The 24,203-nt window shown below is 45.0% G+C and overlaps 1 protein-coding gene across 17 annotated transcripts in view; it reads left to right on the top strand.

Moving 5' to 3' along the window:
* Nucleotides 1–24,203, top strand: part of Trim9 (tripartite motif containing 9) — a 107,034-nt gene that overhangs the window by 72,327 nt on the left and 10,504 nt on the right. For 9 of the 17 annotated variants that reach the window (XM_051147169.1, XM_051147167.1, XM_051147158.1 and 6 more), the window contains exons 5-7: nucleotides 438–591; nucleotides 9,362–9,519; nucleotides 12,609–12,747. In XM_051147169.1, coding sequence (XP_051003126.1) covers nucleotides 438–591; nucleotides 9,362–9,519; nucleotides 12,609–12,747 — 451 coding nt within the window. Of the gene's footprint in view, nucleotides 1–437; nucleotides 592–9,361; nucleotides 9,520–12,608; nucleotides 12,748–13,552; nucleotides 13,586–24,203 lie in introns of all 17 variants that reach the window. The other 8 variants (XM_051147130.1, XM_051147149.1, XM_051147115.1 and 5 more) reach the window with 4 other exon arrangements.

The following is a 24,203-nucleotide window of genomic DNA, read 5'->3' as shown; positions in this document are numbered from 1 at the left end:
GATAGACACAGGATGATGGTGTGCCGGAGATGTAAGAGGACTTGCGAAGCTCACTCCCGAATTTTGTCTGGCTGCCCACACCTTGAAACAGAAGGGTGGCGCTCTTGATTCTGTAGGATAAAACTGCTTCCCACTGTATCACCGTCTTCAGAGGTGACAGCATTTGGGAGCTCAGTAATAGATACCTGAGCATATTTCCGTGTAAAAATCAGTTAACAGCTGCTAATTAAGTATAGTGCCCTCCTTCTGACTAAAAAACAAACAAACAAACAAAAAACAAAACAAAACAAAAAACCCCGTTCAACGTTGCTTCAGAAACTGTGGGCCACCCCAGCCACGACGAACTTGAGGTCCCCGTGGTTTGGTGGCAATGGGAGCCACGTGGTGGCTGGAAGGCAACGCTGCGTTTCTTAGGCTGTGCTCTTTGGTGTGGTTAGATTTCAGACGCCCTCATAAGGCGAGTTCACTTAACTGAGGACCAGTGGGGGAAGGGCACGCTCACGCCCAGGATGACCACGGACTTTGACCTGAGCCTGGACAACAGCCCTCTGCTGCAATCCATTCACCAGCTGGACTTCGTGCAAGTTAAAGGTGCGTCCTTGTGTCCCCAGGGGTCAGCAGACTGTCCCGAGTGGGTGCCCCTGTGAGTCCAGAGTGGGTGTCCAGAGTGAGCCTGGAGAAATGGGCCCAGCACTTACGAGCACTTGCTGCTAGGTGTGGTGGTGCGCACACCTATAATCCCAGTACTTAGGAAGCAGGGGCAGGCAAATTTCTGTGAGTTCAAAGCCAGTCTAGTCTACTTATTGAGTTTCAGAGCAGACAAGAGTACATAGTAAGACTTTATCTTAAAAAAAAAAAAAAAAGAGGAAGAAAAGAAAAAAGACACTTGCTTCTCTTGCAGAAGACCCACGTTCAGTTCACAGCACCCACTTCAGGCAGCTTACTGTAATGCCTATTTCTGACATCTGAGGGCACTTGCACACACACACACACACACACACACACACACACACACACACACACACCACCTGAATGAAATCTTTTTAAAATCTAGAGTGACTACGACCTCTGCCAGGTAATGAAAACACATCCATTCGAGCCGTGTAAGCTGAGCAAGTCAGATAAACTCTGATGCACTCAGCTCTAGATTCATGGAGAACCCAGGAAAGTTGACACATCCGTAGCAGAGCCGCTGACACACACAGAGATAGTGAGGAGGGATGTCACCATGTACAGCTAAGCTCCTCCCACAGGAAGTGACCCCCAAAATAGTATCAGGTATTGAAAATATCTGGCACTAGAGTGAAAGCTTCCTCTTGGATGGAGAGAGTAAGGCGGATGTCGAGTGTGGGTGAGTGGGAGGTGAGGACGGCTGAGCGATGGAAACCTGAGATAAACTTAGAGACGAGCTTATGAAACTAAAGAATATGGCAAGATCTGTTTGAAATTTTTGTTCTCCATTGTCTTTTTTAATGTTGGACACCAAAAGGAAATGCAAGTACTTCTATTAAAAATTCAAGCCAACTATACAAGGGCATCATTTACGGCAATCTGAGCAATCCAGCTGAAAACCATTACTGGTATTCTTTAGACATATGTTTTGAAATAGTAAGGAAAGGTCCTCTGTACCATTTATCCCCTTTCCCTAGTGGCTGCATCTTACATGGCTGCACTGCATTAACGAAACAGTTGACAATGCTGGGGTGTCTATGACATCTTATGACATGTGTGGAATCCTACAACTACTACCACAATCAAGAATAAAGATCTATTCCAAAGCCGCGTACAGAGGTGGAGATCTATAACTCCAGTGATGAGGAGGTAGAGGCAGGGGGATCATGATTTCAGACCAGAGCAAACTAGATAGTAAGATTCTGTCTCAAGAACAAAACAGAAAGGAAATCCTCTTCACTTCTTCAGCCCATGCTCACCCTCACTCAAACCCCTGACAACTACAGCTCTGTCCTCCACTCCTACCATTTTAACCGTTTTAACATTCTCTGGCCTGTTTTGAAAACTGAAGAAATTGGGCCAGGCACGGAGGCCCATTTCCTAATCCCAGCATTCAGGAGGCAGAGGCAGATTTCTTTGAGTTCCAGGCCAGCTTGGTCTACATAGCAAGTTCCAGGCTACCAAGCTTTACCCAGTGAGATACTGTTTCAAAGAAGTAAATATAAACCTTTCAAACAATTCAAAGCTGGAAACAATACTTTTCTGGGCTGCAAAGGAGACTCAGCGATTAAGAGTGCTCTTGCAGAGGGCCAGGATTTGGTTCCCAGGACCCAGTCAGGTGGATCACAGCTGCCAGAAACTCCAGCTCCAGAGGATCTGACAGCTTCTTCTAGCCTCTTTAGGCACTGAATTCACATCACAAACCCAAACACACACACACAACTAAAAGTAATAGTAAGGTCTTTTTTTTTTTTAACTGGGGAGATTTATTTGAATTCTTCATCAATCACTTAGGCATCCACATTCTAAATACGTCCTAAAAGTAAATGCTTTGCAAATTGCATGTTGGGGGAAAAAAATCTACCTGTTTCCACTTATCACCCAAAGAATCCTATAACCAGAGAAGTTTTAATACCCAGTGAACTCACACTTGTGTTTGGTACCCACACATCTTCTTTTCATGACCCTTTGCTCTTGGTTTCTCAGTTTCCTCATTGCTTTGAAAGTTAAAATGTTTCGTTGCAGTAACAAAAAACGGGGGTACTTATGGAATGTTAGTCAAACCAGACATTAGCACAAGTGCCAGTGATCTTTTTTCACCTCCATTCTCAGAGCCCTAGAAGTCAGCTGAGGAAATTGGGGCACAGGAAGCCTATGTTACAGCAAGTGAGGGGGGCACCCCACTTGCTGTACCCCAGGAAGCAACTTCAGAGCGCACTAGTGCCGTTTCCATTTCTTCTACAAAACTAGTGCTTTCCAGTTTGGCTTCTTTCAGAAATACCAATTACCTTTTATACATTTAAGGGGTGTGTGTGTGTGTGTGTGTGTGTGTGTGTGTGTGTGTGTGTGTGTGTGTGTGTTGCAATAATCTTTTATTGCTGTTTAAGATCTTTCCCTGGCACCTATATGGCATGGTCACTAAACCGTCTCTTGCAGAATATAGAACCCGAGGTTAATTTCCCCATCCAGCCTCTGTCTATCTCCCACCCTTTCAACAAAATAAAGCCATTAGAAAGGTATGTCTCAAGTAGGATGGAGGAGGAAACATGCCACAAAAAGAGCTTTAAATGTAAAGGCTTTAAGTGCAAGGAAGCCCAACTCACCTTGATGATAAGGCAGGAGGAAAGGTGAGTTAGAAGGTAGAAGCCTCGTGGTTTTGGAATGCTTTGATTGGCTGGCAGATCGGTTGGTATGCTCCCACAGTCATTGCCCTTCTGAGTCTGGTGCATCCATCTGCCCACTGTGGAGTCCAGGCTGGGTGGCAGGATGGATCTGGAGTGAGCAGCTCCTGTAGCTGGTATGAAAACCAAGGTTCATGTGCTGTGCATCACAGACCACATTTCTGAGAATAGTCACATGTTCACTCAGTAGTGCACACAGGCTGGAGAAAGCTGTATGTGTAGATTGCTCAAGTCTGTTCACACAGCAGAGAATGACAACTACACTACAAGCTAAGATGCAGAACACCCCACGTGCGCTGACCTGGCACCCAGAACACCCAGAACAATTCTTTGTGACGTTAATAGAAAAGACCACTTGGTGTGAGAGTATAATTTCTGTTTAACACTTCATCTTGATTTAATTCAATTTTGATCATTTTCTCTCTGCCTTGTTAATTTATGTGTCTTGCTTTGTGTTCATTAAGCTTCATCAATTCAGTGATAGCCTGGTCCTGTTTAGTCGGAATAATTTTTACCTGCCAGGTGCTTGTGATGAGAAGAAAGAATCCTAAGGTTGTGCCACAATATCTGTTGAGTGGCTGTAGCTGAAAACCCTCGCTGGCCTTCGGGGTGTTTGTTAGCACACCGGCAGCTGCTCCTAGTGCAATGTCAGCCTGCCCATGTTCTAAAGGACTTCTTGGTCACTTAATGAACTGCCCCTTCACTGCTTGTCACTATGAAATATTTCCCTAATACTGCTTTCTAAGTCCAGGCGCAAAAGATCCCAATTAAATGGCCTTTGGAATAGTATTGATGGGATCTGACCACTATGAAATAACAATGTCACCAGGTAATGATGTTACATGAACACAGGACAAACTCAAAAATATTTTTAAGAACTTAAAGCGTGCATTTACAGTTCTGATGGGTTTATGCAGACACTATCTGCTTATGTCTTCACAAAAGATTTTCCCATCTTCCCGGTTTGGAAATTTCACCGGAGATGTTCCTTCTATTGTTGTGGGAGAGGACGATCTGCTGAGAGTGTGCGCAGGTCTCTCTCAGGCAGCTGCTGCTCAGCGAGCCACTGCCTCACTAGCTCAGGAATTAGCTGCATGGCCCTTTCCGGGTCTGTCACCCCAAGCAGGCGAACTCCATCTGGAGGGCACTGGACTTCCATTGCTCAGGTGTCTGAGTTGTCTGGAGTGCTTCTGGCTATACTGTGACTGGAAAACCATCTCGCCGTCTTTCCAAACCACTGGGAGTGGTGTTTGGGCTCCTTGCCTTTAGTTGTATAAAAACAACGCACCAAGTTTTGTCTCCTGCTTTTATTAGAGATTCTTTTAAGAATTTTTTTTCCCTCTGAATTCTCAGTTGATATTGCCAACTCTTTCCCGTGTCATGGGAATAGAGTTTTGAGTGTCTTCTCATAGTCTTCCAGGGATTCTGCTATACAGTAAGAAGAGGTTTCAGACATGTGCTTTCTCCAAAGAATATTACCCTAGGATTGTGTGAGCATGTAGAGCATCTGAGTCACATTGCTAAGATCAAACACCTGCATGTTAAATCCGCATCAGAGCTGGGCGTGATGGTGCACGCCTGTAATCCCAGCACTCGGGAGGCAGAGGCAGGCAGATCACTGTGAGTTCAAGGCCAGCCTGGTTTACAAAGTGAGTCCAGGACAGCCAAGGCTACACAGAGAAACTCTGTCCCCCCCAAAAAAAACCATAAATAAATAAGTAAATAAATAAATAATCCGCATCAGGACAAAGCTGTGACCTAAAGCTGCATGAGCCTCTGAGCACATAGGCCAAATAGCTGTTAATTTCCTTAAGTGCCTCTCCTCCCTGGAGGCTCTATTAATCTTCATTAACTCCTCCTAAATGCAATAGCCCTTGTTCTATTCCAAGGTCATAGGCAAGGACAGAGCGATCTGAACAGACTCCCTTTTGTAATGCAGGCAACAAGCTGCAGGAGAGGGCTGGCAGAGATGCGTGAACACACACATATGCCCAGGCAATCTGTTCACATGCAGAGGTTTGGGGGCTGAAGTGAATTTCCTCAGAACATGTGTGATAGTCACCCTTTCCAATGGACTAGTGAGAACTTTCTAGAAAATATCCTGCATGTCCTCTAGACTAATGGTCCTCAATCTTCCTAATTCTGCAACCCTTCAATATAGTTCCTCATGTTGTGGTGACCCCCCAACCATAAAATTATTTCATTGCTGCTTCATAACCATAAGTTTGCTGCTGCTGCTGTGAATCATAATATAAATACCTGACATGTAGGATGTCTGATATGTGACCCCAAAGGGGTTGCAACTCACAGATTGAGAACCTTTGCTCTAAAGCTGAAATGCCACCATAGAGAGGAACGAATGGTCAACAGGCAACCTTCAGAGGTGATGCTATGAGATGGGGTTTCTGACCACAGTAACTCAGAATGGGATCTACTTCAACGGCGACAATAGCAATGCTTGGAGACCTTTGCCATCCATGGTATAAGAAACAGAAAGGACCATGTGATACAAGGTGTGGAGACTTTGCTCTAGCACAAACCTCCCGAGCCACAGCTGCAGAGTCTCCACAACAGCACACTGTGTCCAAGAGACTTTTCAGGCTGTAGCTGTTTATAGGCCAAGAGAATATGAGAGGCTGCAAACCTGGTCGGACCAGGAGAGAGCAATCATAAAGGAAAAACCAAAGGTGCCCCAGAATGAACACAAGATGCAAAGGCTGAGAGAGTTGGGGAAGGCCCAGACGCAAATGTCCCAGTAAAATAAGCGTTCTTGGACGTCATCCCCGAAACTGACGTGCTGTATCCATGCCCGTGCTATAAAGTACAGAATGACTAAAAATACTGCGCATTTCTTTTAGTCTATTTATTTCATACCTAATAAAATGAAATATGGTAACATAGCACCCACCATAAAAATCTGTTTTCTAAATGTCAACCCGAGCCTTAGCTAACCAGACTATGCTTTTGCCGCACGTGCTTTTTATATACATCATCTGGGGGTAAATGAGGAATAGATAAACTTTCAAAATGAAAAAAATTGATTCTTAACATGTGGAGAAACAGCTTCAGACACACAACAGATTCCACCACTGTCTCTGTGTAGCCCCACCCCCCACCTGCTTTGTTTTGTTTTGTTTTGGTTTGGTTGTTTTGTAACTGTTCAATCTGAGACAATATTGAGATCTAAACACTGGTGATGTTTTTTTCTCAAGTTATTTGCTCTTTGACAATCTTCCTATTGGGGACTCAAAATGAAGTTCTAGCCTTTTAATTACATGTGGCATTATGCATTTCAGTTAGTCATTTAATAATCCCTTTGTCTAAAAGGGAGATTTCTGTTTCTTCTCAGACATTGCAGGCATTTGTACGATTTAAGTTGAAACCATTTTGTGATCTTATTCTTTGATTTTGTAGTTGAGGAAGTGTACACCTTCCTGTAGCATAAATGAAGAAATGTGAAAGATAGATATGGAGCTAATGAGACAGGCAGTCCAAGGAATGGGCTTAATGACAGACCCAGCAGAATAAATACCCTAGGGAGATTCATCCATGTCTCTAGAAGCCCACTGGGCAACAGTTTAGCTAACAGTTTAACTCCACCACAAATGAAATATATGTATTTGTTTAATAACGGAAACATAAATTTAATAGCAAAAGCTTCACGTACCAATAGACTTGATGCTATCCCCCAGTAGTGACACTCAAGTGATGCCTGTTTCTGCATGGATGCTCGATACAGCCTGTAGGCTTTGTTTTTTTTTTTTTTTTTTTTAACCTACTTTATTTTGGGTTCCTTAATGCCTCTACCTTCTTCCAACCCACCACCCCTATGTAGGAAAAAAAGAAGGGTAGTAGGGACAGGGGATGGTAGACCTCTTTAGACTCAGTTCCTTGGGGTGGTTCCACTCTTTATCACCAGGATTCTGGCAGTCCAGCTAAACAGCAAACAGCAACAGCAGAATGATCAGAAGCAGCCTTCTCAAAGCGTTCCCCAGAGCATTTCTCCATAGGAGTGTCTGTCTCAAGTGTCTCTCTGTCTCTGTGTCTCTGTCTCTGTCTGTCTCTCTGTATCTCTGTCTTTCTGTGTCTGTGTCTCTGTCTCTGTCTCTCTGTCTCTGTCTCTCTCTTGTTCTCTCTGTCTCTGTCTCTCTCTGTCTCTCTCTCTGTCTCTGTGTCTCTGTCTCTGTCTCTGTCTCTCTCTCTCTGTCTCTCTCTCTTTCTCTCTCTCTCTCTCTGTCTCTCTCTCTCTGGACTTCTATTTATACCCTCTCAGAGTCCACACCAAGATGTTTTCCAGATGGCAAAGACCACATGCCCCGGCCCCCAGCCAGAAGCAGTTGTAGTTGACAAAGATCACATGCCCGCTCACAAAGCTGCTAAAGGCAGTTTTACGTCCCACACTTGGGATCAAAACAAAAACATATTTACATAACATAACCAACAATTTCACCACAACAGCTTTTGGGAGTTATGTCTTCTGTCTCCTTTTCCCATCTAGTTCTGGAATTTGCTCTTGAACTAGGCAATGTGGTTCTTTCCTTTCCTCCAAATTCAGCTGCTCTGGGCCCCCTATGGCTGCAAACGTCACTGGTCTCTTAGAAGATTTTGTCCTATGCCACTGACACTTGAAGCAAGACTTCCCATCCTAAAATGGTCTCACACACACCCAACTAACTACTCCCTAATTTGGCTTATTTAATGCCTGATTTAATCTGGTTCCATTGGAAATCTTTTCCTAAGCATAAGGCGGCCTCTCTTACCTTCACATCATATATATGGTAGCTGCTTTTGTCTTCTAGGTCACCCACCATAGATCCTGCTCCTGAACTGCTGTTAAAGCACCACCATCCTGGTTGGAATGACTGACAGGAACATATTTAAGCCAGTGCATGACACAGCAAGTTCAATGTTGGTGCAGCATAGGGGTTCCATAATTAACATCTGATCGTCTAAATGTCCCTCAATGTGAATCCTTGCCTGTTATTAAAGTTTTGGGCTATGAGAAATGCTCTGACACTAATTTTTTTAAAATACTGATAAGGGACTGGGAAAGCTAGCTCAGTGGTTAAAAGCACTTGCTGCTCTTGCAGAGACCTTGAGTTCAGTTCCCAGAATCCATGAAGTGGCTTACAACTGTCTGTAACTCTAGTTCTGGGGCATCTAGACACCTTTTTCTGACCTTCATGGGCACCAGACATGCTAGGGGTGCCCATATATACATGCAGGAAAAACACTCACACACACACATATATATAATAAAAACAAATGCCTAAGTTTTAAAAAATAATTGCTAAAAATATTTCTCTCAGCTACCTATATTGAATTCCTATGTTGGGAACTAGGGTTTCCAACCAGCATTTTTATGACCATGTGTCTGAACATTTGGCTACTCTATTCTTTTAAGTAATAAAAAAAAGAAGAAAAAGTCTAAAATATAGATGCTTTTTAACTCAGCAATTCTCACAAGACTTGAAAACACCAAGAGCTCCCTGTCATATTCAGATCTGCTCCTGGGCTCCTGGGCTCCTGGGCTCCTGGGCTCCTGGGCTCCTGGGCTCCTGGGCTCCTGGGCTCCTGGGCTCCTGGGCTCCTGGGCTCCTGGGCTCCTGGGCTCCTGGGCTCCTGGGCTCAAAGCCAAACTGTTCTACATCTTAAAAACAGGTGAACTTGGCCTTTCACTGTTTCAGGCTACAGCTGCTATGAGAATATATCGTAAGGTTCTTCAGAAGTTTCAAATCTGACATGGCTTGTGTCACTTGGTACCAAATTTCAAAAATCCACAGCTGTGGCTATTTATGAGCACAAGATCTGGAAGACCACTCGTGAATGCATGGATGGATGGATGGGTGGATGGATGAACAGACGTGTGTGGGGTGTGTGTGTGTGTGTGTGTGTGTGTGTGTGTGTGTGTGTGTGTGTGTTCAGACTTCTTCCTTATCAGAGGTGAATTTGTCATTACAAGACAGCGAAGCAGTACAGAAGCTATCGACGCACTGATTTCTGTTTAGCTTCCTCTCCAGTCCCAGCAACCCCCATTCTACAGCTGGAGGAGTGTTGCACCCACAACAACAGTGCTACACTGTCCTGGAAACAGCCCCCTCTGTCCACTGTGGCCGCCGAAGGATACATTCTGGAGTTGGATGATGGAAGTGGTGGTCAGTTCCGGGTAAGTAGACAACCCACTCCTTATTAAGCAGTGCCAGGTACTCCCTTGGAGGAGTGCAGTCCTGGCATGGTTTTCCCATCTCTCCTGGAGGTGGACCGCCCCAGCAGGCATTGCTTGTCTTGTATTGTCAAAGACGGATGGGGTCTTTCATATCATCCTACTCCTTCAAAAAGACAGTTTAGCTGTGTGGTGGAGCCTATTTCTTGTCTCTCTGAGCCTTTGGGTCCTCATGTGCAAGACAGCAATAACACGTATGTGGTGTGTTGCTGCTTAGTGTCCATTAGATAGTCCATAAAACCAGCACGATGAGCATCCATGATGAGCCTACAATATCAGCTCTTACTATCACCATCATGATGAACTGCTAATAATTTACCATTGACCGTTGCCTAAGCCTTGCTCCTGCAACAACAGATCCTAGTGTCTTGGACCCACGCTTTTCTTACCTGGCAAGCTCTTCTAGCACGGCCTCCTTGCTGTGAGAAGTTTTTCTAGTCAATCTTTTTCCTGCTTTTTTTCTTCCTGAGCCTTTCATCAGACAGAACTGGTGCCCCAAACTTATTATTCCCACAAGGCAAGAGAGTGCTAATCACACTGGGATGTCATGGTTCCTTCTGATTATGAGGAGTGACTGCTTCTGTCTCAAACACACTGTATTAGGGTTCTCCAGAGGGACAGAAGTTTTAAAATGAATATATACTTATAGAAAAAAATACATACATACAGAAGGGTGGGGAATTTATTAGAATGGCTTACAGGCTGTGGTACAGCTAATCCAATAATGGCTGGCTGTGAACGGAAAGCCCAAGACTCTAGTACTTGTTCAGTGCCTGAGGAGGGATGTCTCAGCTGGTCTTCATTGTACACTGAATCCTAAGGAAGTGGGCTCTGGTGCCTGTGAAGGGATGGACATGCCAGTGAGGGTAAGCAGGCAAAATGCGAAGCTTCCTTCTCCTGTGTCTATGTGAAGGCTGCCAGCAGGGTGGCCCAACTTAGAAGTGGATCTTCCCACGTCAGGTAATTTAATTAAGCAAAATTCCCTCACAGGTGTGCCCTGCCATTTTGAGGTTTTAGTTAATTCCAGATGTAGTGGAGTTGACAACGAAAACAGTCCTCTCTCTCCCTCCCTCCCTCCCTCCCTCCCCCCCCTCTCTGTGAGTGAGAGAGAGAGAGAGAGAGAGAGAGAGAGAGAGAGAGAGAGAGAGAGAGAGAGAGAGAGAGAGAGCTTTATTCCTCTCTCTCCTATACTTACAGCTTGCATTTTACCTTCTGGGTACTGAGGCCCATCTCAGCACTCCTGAAGAGTTGATCCTGTTCAAAACAAACCTCAAGCCCTAAAAGATGAGGTTTTCTTCCCACCAGTAGCTAAGGGGCCACGAACTTCCACAAGCAAAGCCTACAAAGGCCTCTTCCTCCTCCTCCTCCTCCTCCTCTTCTTCCTCCTCCTCCTCTTCCTCCTCCTGACTGGCTTTGTTCTATGCTAGGATTACATACTTTCAATCTCCTCAAGATTCTCTAAGAGCCTTGGTGTGTATGTGTGTGTGTGTGTGTGTGTGTGTGTGTGTGAGAGAGAGAGAGAGAGAGAGAGAGAGAGAGAGAGAGAGAGAGAGAGAGAGAGCATGTGCACATGTGTGTATGAAGCAGTCTGTTTGTAGGTTAATTTCTTGCCTCTACCTTTGCCTCTTTAGTTTTTGGTTCATTTTCTGAGCCTTTCTTTTCTTTTTATTATTATTTTTCTCCTTGCTTTTCTCTGTCCCTAAAGCAGCTGCCCCCATCGTCATATTGATATCGTGGCAGGCTATGGCCATCCCAAGCTCTCCTGATCTCCTGCTGCCTCACCACCACGGGCGCTGAGCACTTCCCGTCCATCTTTCATCCACACATCTTGTGTAATAGTCAGGTCATTCTACCTGTGGAGAAAGTTCTGCTTTGACACATCGAAGCCAGCCTAAGCTTAACATGTAAACTAAACCACTCACTTCCTCACAGCTAAATTTCCTTTCCAGCTATCCTTTCTCAGACATTACTTACTCTCAGAATCATAGCGCCAGCTGGTTCCCCTCACCTTAAGGCTCAGAAGAAAAACAAAGCAGCCCCTGGTACCCTCTAGTCAAACCATGCCTCTCACCTCTAGGTCCCCTCACTTACTCCACAGCCACCATAAGAGGGGGTCACCCTTGTGTTAGGACGTGACTCCTTCAAGGACCCATCTATGTACCTGGGGACTTGTTAATGATGCAAAGTCTCAGACCCTATCTCAGGGACCTACGTATCAGCCATACGATTGATGGGTAATTCATATGCACCGATGGTCAGAATCCCCGAACGAGAGAGCGAGCACAATATGCAGGTTTTGCCAACTGCCACAGCAGAAACGAGTTAGTGGAGGGGTAATCCAGGGCCACGAGCAGAGAGCTGCCACTTTAAAGCTGTGCTTGGAATGCACACTGCTCTCACCCACCACATCAGCGTAACTTTGCAAAGTATGCAGTCAAAGAGGGAAGCAAGTGCCCAACCTATGCAGAAGATGATGTGAGGCTTTATTTTAAGCCTTGGAAATGTCACCCTTCCTCCCTCCCCCTTCCCCCCATACTGCGGTGCAAACCTCCATTCCAATGGATTTGACTATCCTCCTTGTGTCTGTTCCTGAAGTTAGAGAGACCACAGCTTACAGCCTGCTCTATGTTTTCATGTTTTTAAAAAGATTTTGACAAACCACACTGATGGGAAAAGATGTTACATTCTCTATACACATTAAGAATAAGCACAGTCTTAACCACACACTCCCAATTATGACTTTATAAGCCCTAGCAGCTGATCACTATCAAGGTATGAGCCCTTTTAAATTATAATAACCACATATGTAAAGTCAGAGTACTCTTACATCCACCATGACAAGTAGGTGCTGATGTGTCCATTTGACAAATTAAGTCACTGAGGCTTTACACAATAAATTAAGCAGCCCGATAACTCATAGATTCAAGTCTGGATCAGACAGATACCAAAGTTGTGCTCCTAACCACTGAGCGTCTCTTGCTGCTGTGTTTCTCTCGAGATTCATGAAGTGTTGCCCTGTTTTCTGTTGACAGGAAGTGTATGTTGGAAAAGAAACGATGTGTACCGTGGACGGGCTTCACTTCAACAGCACATATAATGCTCGGGTTAAGGCCTTCAACAAAACAGGAGTCAGCCCCTATAGCAAGACACTGGTCCTCCAGACGTCTGAGGGTAAGACCCTTCAGCAGTACCCCTCAGAGCGGGACCTACGTGGCGTCTAACGTGGCTGGCAGCCTGGAGGTAACCCCATCAGTGCCACATCCCTCAAGTTTTTCCATGACTTGCACTGTCATCGGCCCCAGAGCCGCTGTCCCTCTCCTGCCTTTAGAAGGCCCATGAGATGTGGATGTGAGAAAACCAGAGACCCCCCACCTCAGCAGTTCCAATGGCTTCCTTTGCTAACACTCTAAGCTACAGTGGAAGAAGCTGAACGTGCGAGAGCCTGAATGCGCCCCTGGTGTCTAAAGTGGAGGTGCTTAGGCTCTAGAGCAGGCTCCCCCCACTTCTCTACCAAGCCACATCAGAGGCCACTTTTGACCAAATGATTCTCCATGTCTTTGTAGCACTTGCTTGCTCCTGGCGGGGCTGGAATGTAGAATCTTTCCAGCTGTAGATCTGTACGACTTGAACGTGTTTCCAGTGGGTGTGGGGTGCTAGAGCCTGTTGACCGCTTCTGGCTTAACCAGCTCGGACTACTTCCTTTCCTACCCAAAGGCCAGGCCATCAGCACCAGAACTGACATTTCCTGTGGCCACCAAACAGGAAGAGACGGGCAACTCTGCTTTATCTCGCCATGTGGGTCTTTGCTGGTCCCTCCAGGGGTGGTGAGGGGCTGCCTAGTGTCACTGTACAACATTGTCTTTCTAGAGGATACTTGGTTCTTGGCTGTACTATAAATACTCTGGTCATCAGAGACAATGTGCATTTGATGGCCTGGGATAACCTCTGAGGCATTAATTTTTTTTTATTTTACAAGCAGCGGGAGCACATGAGGCTAAACCTATGAAGGGTATGTGTGCCTGGTACCAAAGCATATTGAGACTTTTTGGTGTTGTTTTAATAGTGGACGTCACCTCCTACCCCACTGTTCTTGTGGGGTTTCCACAAGTAGTCTCTGATGTTGTTGACTTTGTTCAAGTTCAAGACGTTAGCTAAAAGAACTGTGGTGGTTTCTCCTACCTTCCACGGGCCTCAGCATGTGTCAGTCACCCCTAAAATGTTCCACATGGTTGGAAACAAGCACAACTTGGAATCGCACATGGAGGGTTAGAGGCCCATAGCTGTGGAAGCGATGCTTTGGGGGAGCGGCCCTAAGTCTAAGTGAAGCTATTCCAGGAAGAGTGTGTTAAGGATGAAATGCTCATACGACCTGTACCCACAGAGGTGACACTGAGGTGCCATGCGACCTGTACCTACAGAGGTGACACTGAAGTGCCGTCTAGCTCTTTCCCCAGATTTAACATTTTAGCAACTTTCTTGTGGGATGACCTGTCGGCTCGAGAGCTGCTGCCTCTTTTCCTGAAATAGTATACTAAACGCTAAGGGCCTCCAAGAGTTCTTTCTAAAAGCAGCTCTGAGGCCCTTGATGGAGCTGGCCACATGCCCCCAACGCACTGACAGCTATTTGATGAGATGGGAAGTGCATGGCAGCCAAGCAGGGAGAAACCGTGCCAGGGTTACTAATATTTGTCCACAGAACTATATGGAAACTGTTTCTCTTTGGACTAGATTATAGAACCCAGATTGTTATGTTCCGGTCAGTTTACTAGCAACCCGAGCACTTCTGCCTGTCCCTTCAACCTCCAGGAAGGTGTCATTTCTTAGTCTCTTTCAATGTTCACGAGCTACTGGTGTCTATTATTAGTTACAGGATATGGACCTGCGATCCCCTGGTACCACAGTTACAGGACTGGGGGCCATTTTCTAAGTGAAACTAATGGAACACGTTCTCTACGAACAAAGAAACTGTATTGTAGAAATCCATTCCTCCGTGAATTTATATATACATATATATATTATGTGCAAATATAAGGTATGTATGTGACTATGAGCCAACCCCGGCCATCATGTAGATGTCAGTGTCTATGTTACTGCCCAGAAGTGATTCCCTCATGATGAAATAAAGTTCACACACATTCTTTCTCCATACTTTGCTTTGTCCTGTTTGTTCTCCCTCATTTAAGTAGTGACACAAGATTTAGGGAAGTGAGGGGAAATGTAGCAAAATTTGCCACATGTCGAAAGAGGTCCCATCAATCTATCACACCAGAGAAAACCCATCTCCTTATTTCCTCTTGGGTTCCCTAGAAATTGGTGGGGAAAAAAAAATGCCATCGTAGACAATTGAGAAATCCACCACTCTTGTACTTTATCCTGCTATTTCTGCAGTTTCTGGAAGATTTACTTTAGAGTTTGTGGCTGTTTGTGTTGCTTTGTTGGTTTGGGGTGGCTGGGTGGTTCCCTCTAGCTTTTGGCCCCGAGAGTCTTTCACGTTCTTGTTAGCAAGAATCAACCCCTTTCCAGGCTTCAGAACAAAAGGTCTGTGTCTCAGATGAGCACATTTCATACGTGACAGCAAGCCCACGTTAATGACGTACATGTAGTACATAGTTTAAGTCACCTGTCACTCATACTCAATCACACAGTCTTCTGCAGGCCAGGAGGTGACATTACACAGGGGTGATCGAATGTGTGCATCGTCAAACGGTTTGCCCCACTCGAAGTCGAGTGTTTCTGTCTGTCTGTCTTTCTATTGCAGAGTGTTTGGTAAGTGCCCACGGCGGGTAGAAAGTGTGGAGCCACTGATCCCTTGCTGTGAGGAGCATACAGGCTAGTAAGGGAGAAGAGTCTTAAAGAGACACATACATAGCTGCAAAGAAAAGAAAGATAGCATACACATAAGAAAATTGGCCCAGAAACAATACACAATAATTTTAGCCAAAGGAAAGTGCAATGTTACATAGGCTCAAGTTAGGTTGGTCCACTGAAGCAGGTTTCTCAGATGTGTCCAGGACTGACACGTGAATGAGGCCAGTCCTAGATCTAGAACAAATCCTCCCAGCTTAAGAAGAAGTGTGAACATAAGCGACTATAAATTTAGTGCAATGGCTCTGACAGGGAATCTCAGCAGGGAAAGGCGCTTGCCCTCTAGACTGAGTGCCTGAGTTCAATCCCCAGCCAGGCGCCATAGGAGAAGGAGAGCACCAACTCCAGAAAATTGTCCTGCCCACACAGGCACGACAGTGCCTCCCCCATGCCATACACAAGTAAACAAAAGATAAATTATTTGAAGAACTTTAAGGAAATGTTGAAATAAGGCTTGGTTATGTATGATTTTGTTGTGTTTTAATTAACTTACCAAGTATCCACCCTGGCTACGCACTGCCTCTGAAGCCATCTGCAAAAAGAGTACTGGAGCCATTACGTAAGAAGGCTGTCTTAACACACCATGTACTGAGGCTCATTCTGTGTGACAGACTGTACCCCAACCAAAAATAATCAGGCAAAGCTGGTGAGGAACATCCTGTTTATTTTCCCATGATTCCCTCTGCCTGCCTGAAACAACAGCCTTTTTTGCTTGTCTGTCATGATCTGGAGAGGCTGATGTGATATCCCCGGGGCCATGAGCTGACTGTAAGGATAGGTTCCCTGGGACTCCCTTCTGCAGAGCCTCTGCCTTTAACATTCACAACTGACAGTCCTGCAGCGGAGGTGGTGCTGCCCCTCACTTGTCCCCCAGAGGGAAGTATAGGATTAAGCCCTCCACACAAAACCTACTCTTTAACTCTTTCTTTATGTGGAAGGTTCATCTGGACAGGTTCTTGGGTATAGAAAACTACTTCTGGGCATTTTTGAGGCTCTTGACCTGTGTTTCCAAATTGCTTTCCGGATAGATGGTATATCAGGAACTCGTGGATTGTTCCAGAATAGTGTATCACCTTAATTCTACTACCTAAGGTTTAATTTAAAGTAGCAGGTAGTTGCTTCTAAAAATAAATGTGTTCCTAAAAGAATTTGACCTTATTTGTTCAAAGAATTGCTACCTACCATGATTGTTTCACACCTAGTAGCCACATGAAAGAAATTACAACACATTTTGTGTATGTGTGCTGGGGTGGGGTGGTGGTAAGGAGGATTTCCCAGAAAAGATGTAGAGGGAGACAGAATTGTGATGCACGAGGCAAAAAACGTCAGAAATCTACTTTGACACCAACAGTAAACTTGATCACCCCAAAGCTCTAACTACCTGAGCATCTTAGTTATGTCAGGAACCAGCTGAGCCCCATGTTCACAGAGATGGCACAAAGTAAGTCTCTCTGTGGCTTCTGGGGGCCTCACTGCTCTTTTGCAGCTCACTCAGATCTGCGTGTGGTGCCATACCTCTCTATAAGCTGTCTGCCCTTCAGTCTAGAATGCCATCTTGAAATGGGGAAATAAGAAGAGGGGGCCCTGGTTAGCAGGAGGAAAAGACACAAAGTCTGGGATCATTGATTCCTAGGCGCCCAGTTTTGATGAACTCACTGACTCATTGCACATAGGAGACAAAGCTAGGAACCAGCTGTGGTAGCACAGGCCTGTAATCCCAACACTTGGCAGGGGAAGGCAGGAGACTTAAAGAGTAAAGATCTTCTTTGGCCACAGGGTGAGTTAAGTGAGCCCAACCTACATGAAATCCTGTCTCTCTCACACACACACACATACATATATATGAAAAAGAGGAAATTGTTAGACAAGTCAGGGCTGTTGGGGACATTAAGCAAGGAGGAAAATAACCAGAAGAAATTGTAAAAGGGCACACCCCCAGCAGATCCAGAGTGACTTCTGTGAAAATTTTAAAAGATATATAGTGCATTGTGGAAAGATTTCCATCTCAAGCTGACTTAAAAGTTAGCACGTCCACCAGAGCCCCCAGCGGGTGTCAGGCTTTGTAGAATCCCACCATGAAGTAAATACAAACAAACAAACAAACCAAAAACTATCACCTTTGACCTTTGCTGAGCTGCTGAGAACTTTCTGCATTGTCCATCCGAAAACTCCATGAAGAAAGACAGTTACATGAGAGTCAGAAAACAGTTTTGGAGATAGTGAAATATAACAGTGAAGTCATATAAACACTATTCGTTGTGTGGTTGGGAGGTGGCTCAGTTGGTAAAATACATGTTGCATAGACATGAGCACCAGGGTCATGCTCCTGGCGCCCACATAAAGAGTAGGGTACAGCGGCATATGCCTGTAAGCATGACGCAAGAAGGCAGAAATGAGAATCCCTCCGCTTGTTGGCCAGCCAGTCTAAGCCAATTAATGAGATACCCCGCCCCATCTAAAAACAGAAATGGCATGTGCACCTTAGGCTTCCACATGCATGTGCATACATGTACATACACACATACACACTCTACACATATATACATGCACGCACACATGCCTATTTGTTCTACATTTCACTACAATATAGTCATGCAGTTTTTTAAAATTATTACCCACCCCCAAGGCAGTTAAGCAGACTACAGTCTACACCACCTCTCTGTACCTGTCACTGATGCCTACACACACACACACACACACACGCACGCACGCACGCACGCACGCACGCACGCACGCACGCACACTCTGATGAGGCAACAGTCCTTACGCAGCTAATGTGTTAGTTGTCTGCTGCTGTAACAGGTTACCAGGAAATTAATGGTGTAAAACAGCACACATGTATCTCCGCAGACTTCTAGAGGTCAAAATCCTACTAGGAATGACACTGAGGTGGCAGCAGGACTGGGTTTCCTTTAGGGACATTCTAGAAAAAGCATCTATTTTCTTGTCGTTTCCAGGTTCTAGCAGCCACCTGCCTTTCTTGGCTCATGAGCCTTCTATCTTAAGATCTAGCAGCATGGCATCTTCCAGCCTCCTTCCAACTCTGCCTTCCTTACGTAAGGTCCCTTGTGATTACTGTGGTCCCACGTGGGCAGCCCAAGATAGTCTCCATAACTCAAGAACCTTAATGAAACAGCTGAAGGGTAACCCACTCAGAGGTTTCTAAAGAATCAGACGTGGGCATTTTTGGATGGACCACTAATCCATCTCTCACACCATACAAGGAAGCTGTTCTCCTACCTCATATGGGGAGACTAAGCTTCTGAGAGGTAAAGCAATACTTCAGTCCCAGTCGTTTTAGAGACCCAGTGCAGCACACGATAGCACTGTTGTGTTAGAAAAGTGTCATTTGCTTTCGCCCCCGCAAAGAGAAAAAAAACTACCCTGAGTCAGCCCGCAGTCTAAACACATCCTTCCAATGTGAAGATGCTTGTAGAATCACCTTGTCTATTCTACTAGCCAGAACTAGAACACTGATATTTCCAGAGTCATGGTAGACCTTTGTCAAAAAGAATATAGCCTCTTTGTAGAAGTGGCTTTATTTCCAGTATCTCTAAGCCCTGTAGCCAGGCATCTCTGTTCATCCTCCAGGTCCCACTCCAGGCGAGTACTCAGCCTAGAGAAGTGCTTCTCAACCTTCCTAAGGCTGCGACCTAATGGTGTGGTGACCCCCAACCATAAAATTCATTGCTATCTCATAACTGCAATTTTGCTACTGTTTTGAACCATAAAATATAAATATCGGATATGCAGGACATCTGATATGTGACCCCCATGAAAGGGTTGCTCAAGGTCCAAAAGAGTCCCGACACACAAGTTGAGAATCCTTTCTCCCCAAGTGTTAGCGTGGATGGTCCAGGCAGGAGGTGACGGTCACTGATTGGCAAAGAGAAAGAAGGTCAGAGAGCTATGAGCTCCTCAGAAGCTACCACAGATGAGGCCTTTGGCTTGAAGCCAACTTAGAGAGGCACCATCACAGAGCAGTTCATTAGTGGAAGGTTTCCAGCCCTCCCGATCTCATCTTAGGAAGGAAAGTAAACGAGAGAGAGAGAGAGAGAGAGAGAGAGAGAGAGAGAGAGAGAGAGAGAGAGAGAGAGAAGGGATCTAAGGGAGCTATTGTTTACACAAGGCTCTACACTCCCTGCAGCACTACCACCAACTGTGGGTGCTGGGCACTGAGGAAAAGAGTGTTCTCAAGAACTCTTGGCGGGATGTCCACAGTAGCCTTCTTTCCAGAATCTACCTGAGCAGATGCTCAGCCTCACACTGTCCTTTCCATGGCAATAGCTTCTTCTCCCACAGGTCAGAGGAAACCACCTTGAACTATTGAGTGGTACAGGCAGAATCTGCCTCCATCTGTCTGAACACCACATGGACTCAGGTATACCTGTCTAGACTCCCTTTGTAGGTTTAATTTAGGCGAGCCTAAGTACTTCTTTTTAAAACCCTGGTGTACTGAGATTCCCTCCATCCCATAGAAGTTGTAACGCTGTGAGGAAGACGACGGCAAGGGACACCACAGTCACCTACTCCTACGGCCAGGATCCCAGGGCCTAGTGGCACATTTGCCTTTCAGTTCCTAACCACTGCTGTCCAGTGAATAACCCTGATTAAAGAGTAAAATATTCATCCTCAGTGCAGTACAGGGTCTGTGGTTGATGCTAAACCATCCCCTCAATTCTAGATGACCTCATGCCATTAGTAGGCGCACCATAGGCCATGGCATTAACTTTGCCTTTTTGTACTCTTATAAGACTTTTTTTAAAAATAGCTTTGTCATTCTCCAGTTCGATCCAGCAGGAACTGATCCTGCGACTCTATCTTCAGTGCTGCCTCAGCTGAGCGCGTGACTTATATGTGTTCCTAACCCTTTCTAGGCTTCAGTTCTGTCATATGTAAAACTCTAAATTCCTACCATTAGTGCTTCTGTGCTCTCTCTCTTCAGCATGGCTGTAAAGCACTGTTACTGTATATTGAATGCAGGTCAATGTCACATGCCACTCACCTCCTCCAAGGTCTTGGTGGATCTAAAAGTTATGTTTATGCTGAATATTCAACACTAAATTAATTATTTGGGGAATTATCATATATGGAAAAACCCATGTCTTCTGAATATATTTTTTTTCCGTGCCTCTACTTTGCTTTGTCTGACTCAGAACATCCCAGCTTTCCCAAAAACTAACTTAATTAGAACATTCATTCCTAGGACAAACTCCTCAAGGTAGGTAAATTGTACTTGACCCAAATTTGGGTAAATTTTACCACATAGAAAGAGAGAATGATAATGATACATTTCAGAGCCCAGAAGATAAAAATTTCGTCCTTTTAATTTTGGCAACATGTGGCATCTCATGAAATTTCCCAAAGTTTTTCCGTAAGACTGAATTGGATGTACAGCTCTCTCTGTGGATCTGGAAAATGTGTTCTCCCGTCCTTTGGGAGTGTGTGTATCTAATAAAGTGTGAGAATTACCAGGTCTCCTGGTGAGATCTGCTTATAAATAATGCCGTGGTGTTGTAAACTGGAGAGGAGCACTGGGCAAAGAAGCAGACAGCTGTCCTCAGGCACCAAGAGCCAGTTCATCATTTAAAAAAAAAAAAAAAAAAAGGTTTTCAAAACAGATTTGTTTCTTACTGCTCAACAGCAATTACTGCCACTCTTAAGAAAGCTTAAGGTGTCATCTTTTGTTATAAATTATACACCAGTTGGACATAATTGTGACTTCAGCTGCTCCTTCAATCGGTTGAGAAAACAGGCCCCTTCTTCATGCACTTCCTTGTGTCTTTTTAAAATCTTCCCAATGAGAGCAGATTATTTATTTCCCAGCTGGTTTATACTGCAGCAGGCCTCATCTTTCACACTGTGCCTTGCCTGTTGTGCTCTGAAATGCATTCCCTCCTTGTCAGGCTGTGGCCCAGTGGCTGCTCAACTTCAAAGCTGTGCCTGCTCCACGGGAAGCCAGCCAGGCCTCCCACCAGGACACAGTGGAAGAGGAATTAGTGAGCTTTGTGTAAGAAGCTTGAGTCACTTCACTCTTTCCCTTTGAGTCTCCAAACAGCATATTAAAGACCATAATTTATTAGGCTGGAGAGATGGCTCAGTGACTAAGAATGCTTGCTGCCCTTGCAGAGGACCCCAGTTCTGAGAACTCACTTTAAGCTGCTCACACGCACCCGTGACTCTGGCTTCATGGGATCTGATGCCAACTTCTGGCCTCTGTGGGCATTTTTCACACTTGGCATAGACACAGACACATCTTAAAGATGGAATCATTTACATGTACAAGTTATTCTCTATCCTTCTAATATTTAATGCTTTAAGTCTGCAAATACTTAGAAATCTTTAGTACTCTGTTCATGTTAGAATAAAAAATGCCACCTACAGAAGTATAAAACTTATTATAATGATTGACACATTTTTCTCCTGGTTATTAATTTTTTATAGCCAAGTGTCAAACAATTATAATCACTTATATTAAGTGTCAGACAATGAACAAATCAAAGATAGATGATACACACAGGCTGCATCACCTAGACCTTTTCTTCTTGACCCCAGAAGTCAGTAAAGAGCATACATGGTCCCCAGCGGGTCTTTGTTTTGGTAAATCTTGATTGCTACCTTAGAGTAGAGCCCTCTTCGGTTATCAGGGTCTCCACTTCCGCACGCAGTGGGAAGAGAAGGAAGCCCAGGGAAAAACAAGAGGAAACCATCAGTCCTGACAGAGTTCATGGACAGTGTGAACAGACAGGTTGCGCTTGGATACAGTTCTCCTCCTGGACTTATCAACATGAGTGAGGATGAGGAGATGGCTTAGTTGGTAATGTGCTTACCCCGTAAACACAAGTACATGATTTGATCCAGAACCCATGTTGAGGGGCGAAAAAAGAAACTGGGTGATAGTTCTTGTAATTCCAGCGCCAGGGAGAGAAAAATAGGCTAACTGGGATTCATTGGCTGACCAGACTTGCCTAACGGGCAAACTCCAAGTCACTGAGAGACCTTGCCTCAAAATACAAGGTGGATGGTGCTTGAGGAATGGTAGCTACAGATGTCCTCTTGCCTATGCACACGCACACACAAAAGCATCATACGCTGTCGTGCACCCCACACCCCCACTCCCAATGTGAGTGCAATCTCCACCTTCAGCCGTGAGGACAGGTTTCTGCTGGTCTTTCCCACTCAGCTGCTCTTGCTCAGTAAAGTTCGTCCAGGCAGGGGATACAGATGTGATGTGTATGATGAGGCAGTGCCAGCGTCCTAAGATGCCCCTGTCTTTCTCTCGTGATTGTCAGGTAAAGATGATCAGCATCATCACAAAGATTAGCTTCCTGCCCTGTGTTCTGGAAAACAAAACTAAAAGCCCCATTCTTCCTCGTCTTGACCCTTGACAGCTGAGGAGCCTTCTACTGGAGGCCACTGAGCTCCAGAGTTGTGTTTGAAAGAGGATGTGAGGAAGTAGTTGGTTTATATGCTTTCTTCCTGCATCCCACAGTAGAACATCGAAAACACACTAGGGCAGTTGTATTTCTGTGCAGTGTGAGTTCAGATGCTTCAGCTAAACCGTGAGGTGACAATACCAGTCTTTGTCTCGCCATGTTGTACTTGTGCCTTTGAACTTGCCCAGAGGAGCATATGACCAGAAAGGCCATCCAGTGTTTAAACAGTGGTGGCAAATATCTACTTAGGTTAGAATTGGAATGCTTTAATGATAATTGATGGCTGACGATGTCAGTGCTGACAGGGCTAGTGGTCCGTTCCACTTGGCCCTGGATAGTACCTGGTGGGTGGAGCCTGAAATGAATATATCTATGTCATTAAAATCAATAACTCCAAACACAAGGTGCTGGCTGGAGATCTGTCCTTCAAGGGGCTTTGTGAAAAGCTTGGCAGTTCCTCCTCAGATGTTTGTGTGTCTAGCCACCAAGACTCCTGTGGTGTAAAATCATCATAAGTGGTCTAAATGCCCTGCAGAAACTGATTAAACACACCGCGTGCCCATGGGAGAGGCTGGGAGGGAGGGCGGTCACCTGTTAGTCTGGCTGGAATTGGGTGGAAATTACCTTTTCTCTCTCCTCTAATCTGTGTGGAAAGTTCTCATAGCAAGGTAGGTTTGCATTTGTGTGGCTTGTTTTGCTTCATTTTGCTTGGGGGGAAATGGGGGCAGGTCCCACCCAGTTGGGTATGAAAGGTCACAGTTCAAAACCGGAGATGGAATGGTTGCTGAATCTCTGTCTACATAAAGGGCAAGTTTAAGAGTAAGGAAAATATGGCTAATTGATAGTCAATCAATCAATACCCATAAAAGAATAGGGGAGAGACTGTCTTATTGCCCAGTTACTAACCTCAGGAACATGCATGGCTACACTCAGCCCCAACCTCAGAGTTCTTGGCACTGAGAATAAAAAGGGTAGGTGCTCCTCATGATGGGTTTGGGTCTGATCCTCACAATACCGGTGCAACTGGTGAAAGATACATTTTCAAGCAAATTCTTGTGAATTTTAAAAAAGTTTACTGACATAAATAGAATAGCAGACATGCTCAAACTAATAAGAGCTGGCAGCTTTGTGTGGTTATGTTTCCAATCTTTTTATTACACTAAGAGGTTATAGTTTCCTTTTGATTATAACATAAATGATGTGGGGGCCAGTGAGACAGCTCAGCAGGTAGCAGCACCTACCACCAACTCTAATGATCTGAGTTCAGGTCCTAGAGCCCACAGACGAGACAAAGACAAGTAACTCCTCAGGTGGTCCTCTGACCTC

Source organism: Acomys russatus, chromosome 1, assembly GCF_903995435.1.
Source record: "Acomys russatus chromosome 1, mAcoRus1.1, whole genome shotgun sequence".
In the NCBI taxonomy this organism is placed as follows: Eukaryota; Metazoa; Chordata; class Mammalia; order Rodentia; family Muridae; genus Acomys; species Acomys russatus.
The sequence above is the reverse complement of the archived record's forward strand: the minus strand, read 5'-3'. Positions and strand labels throughout refer to the sequence as shown.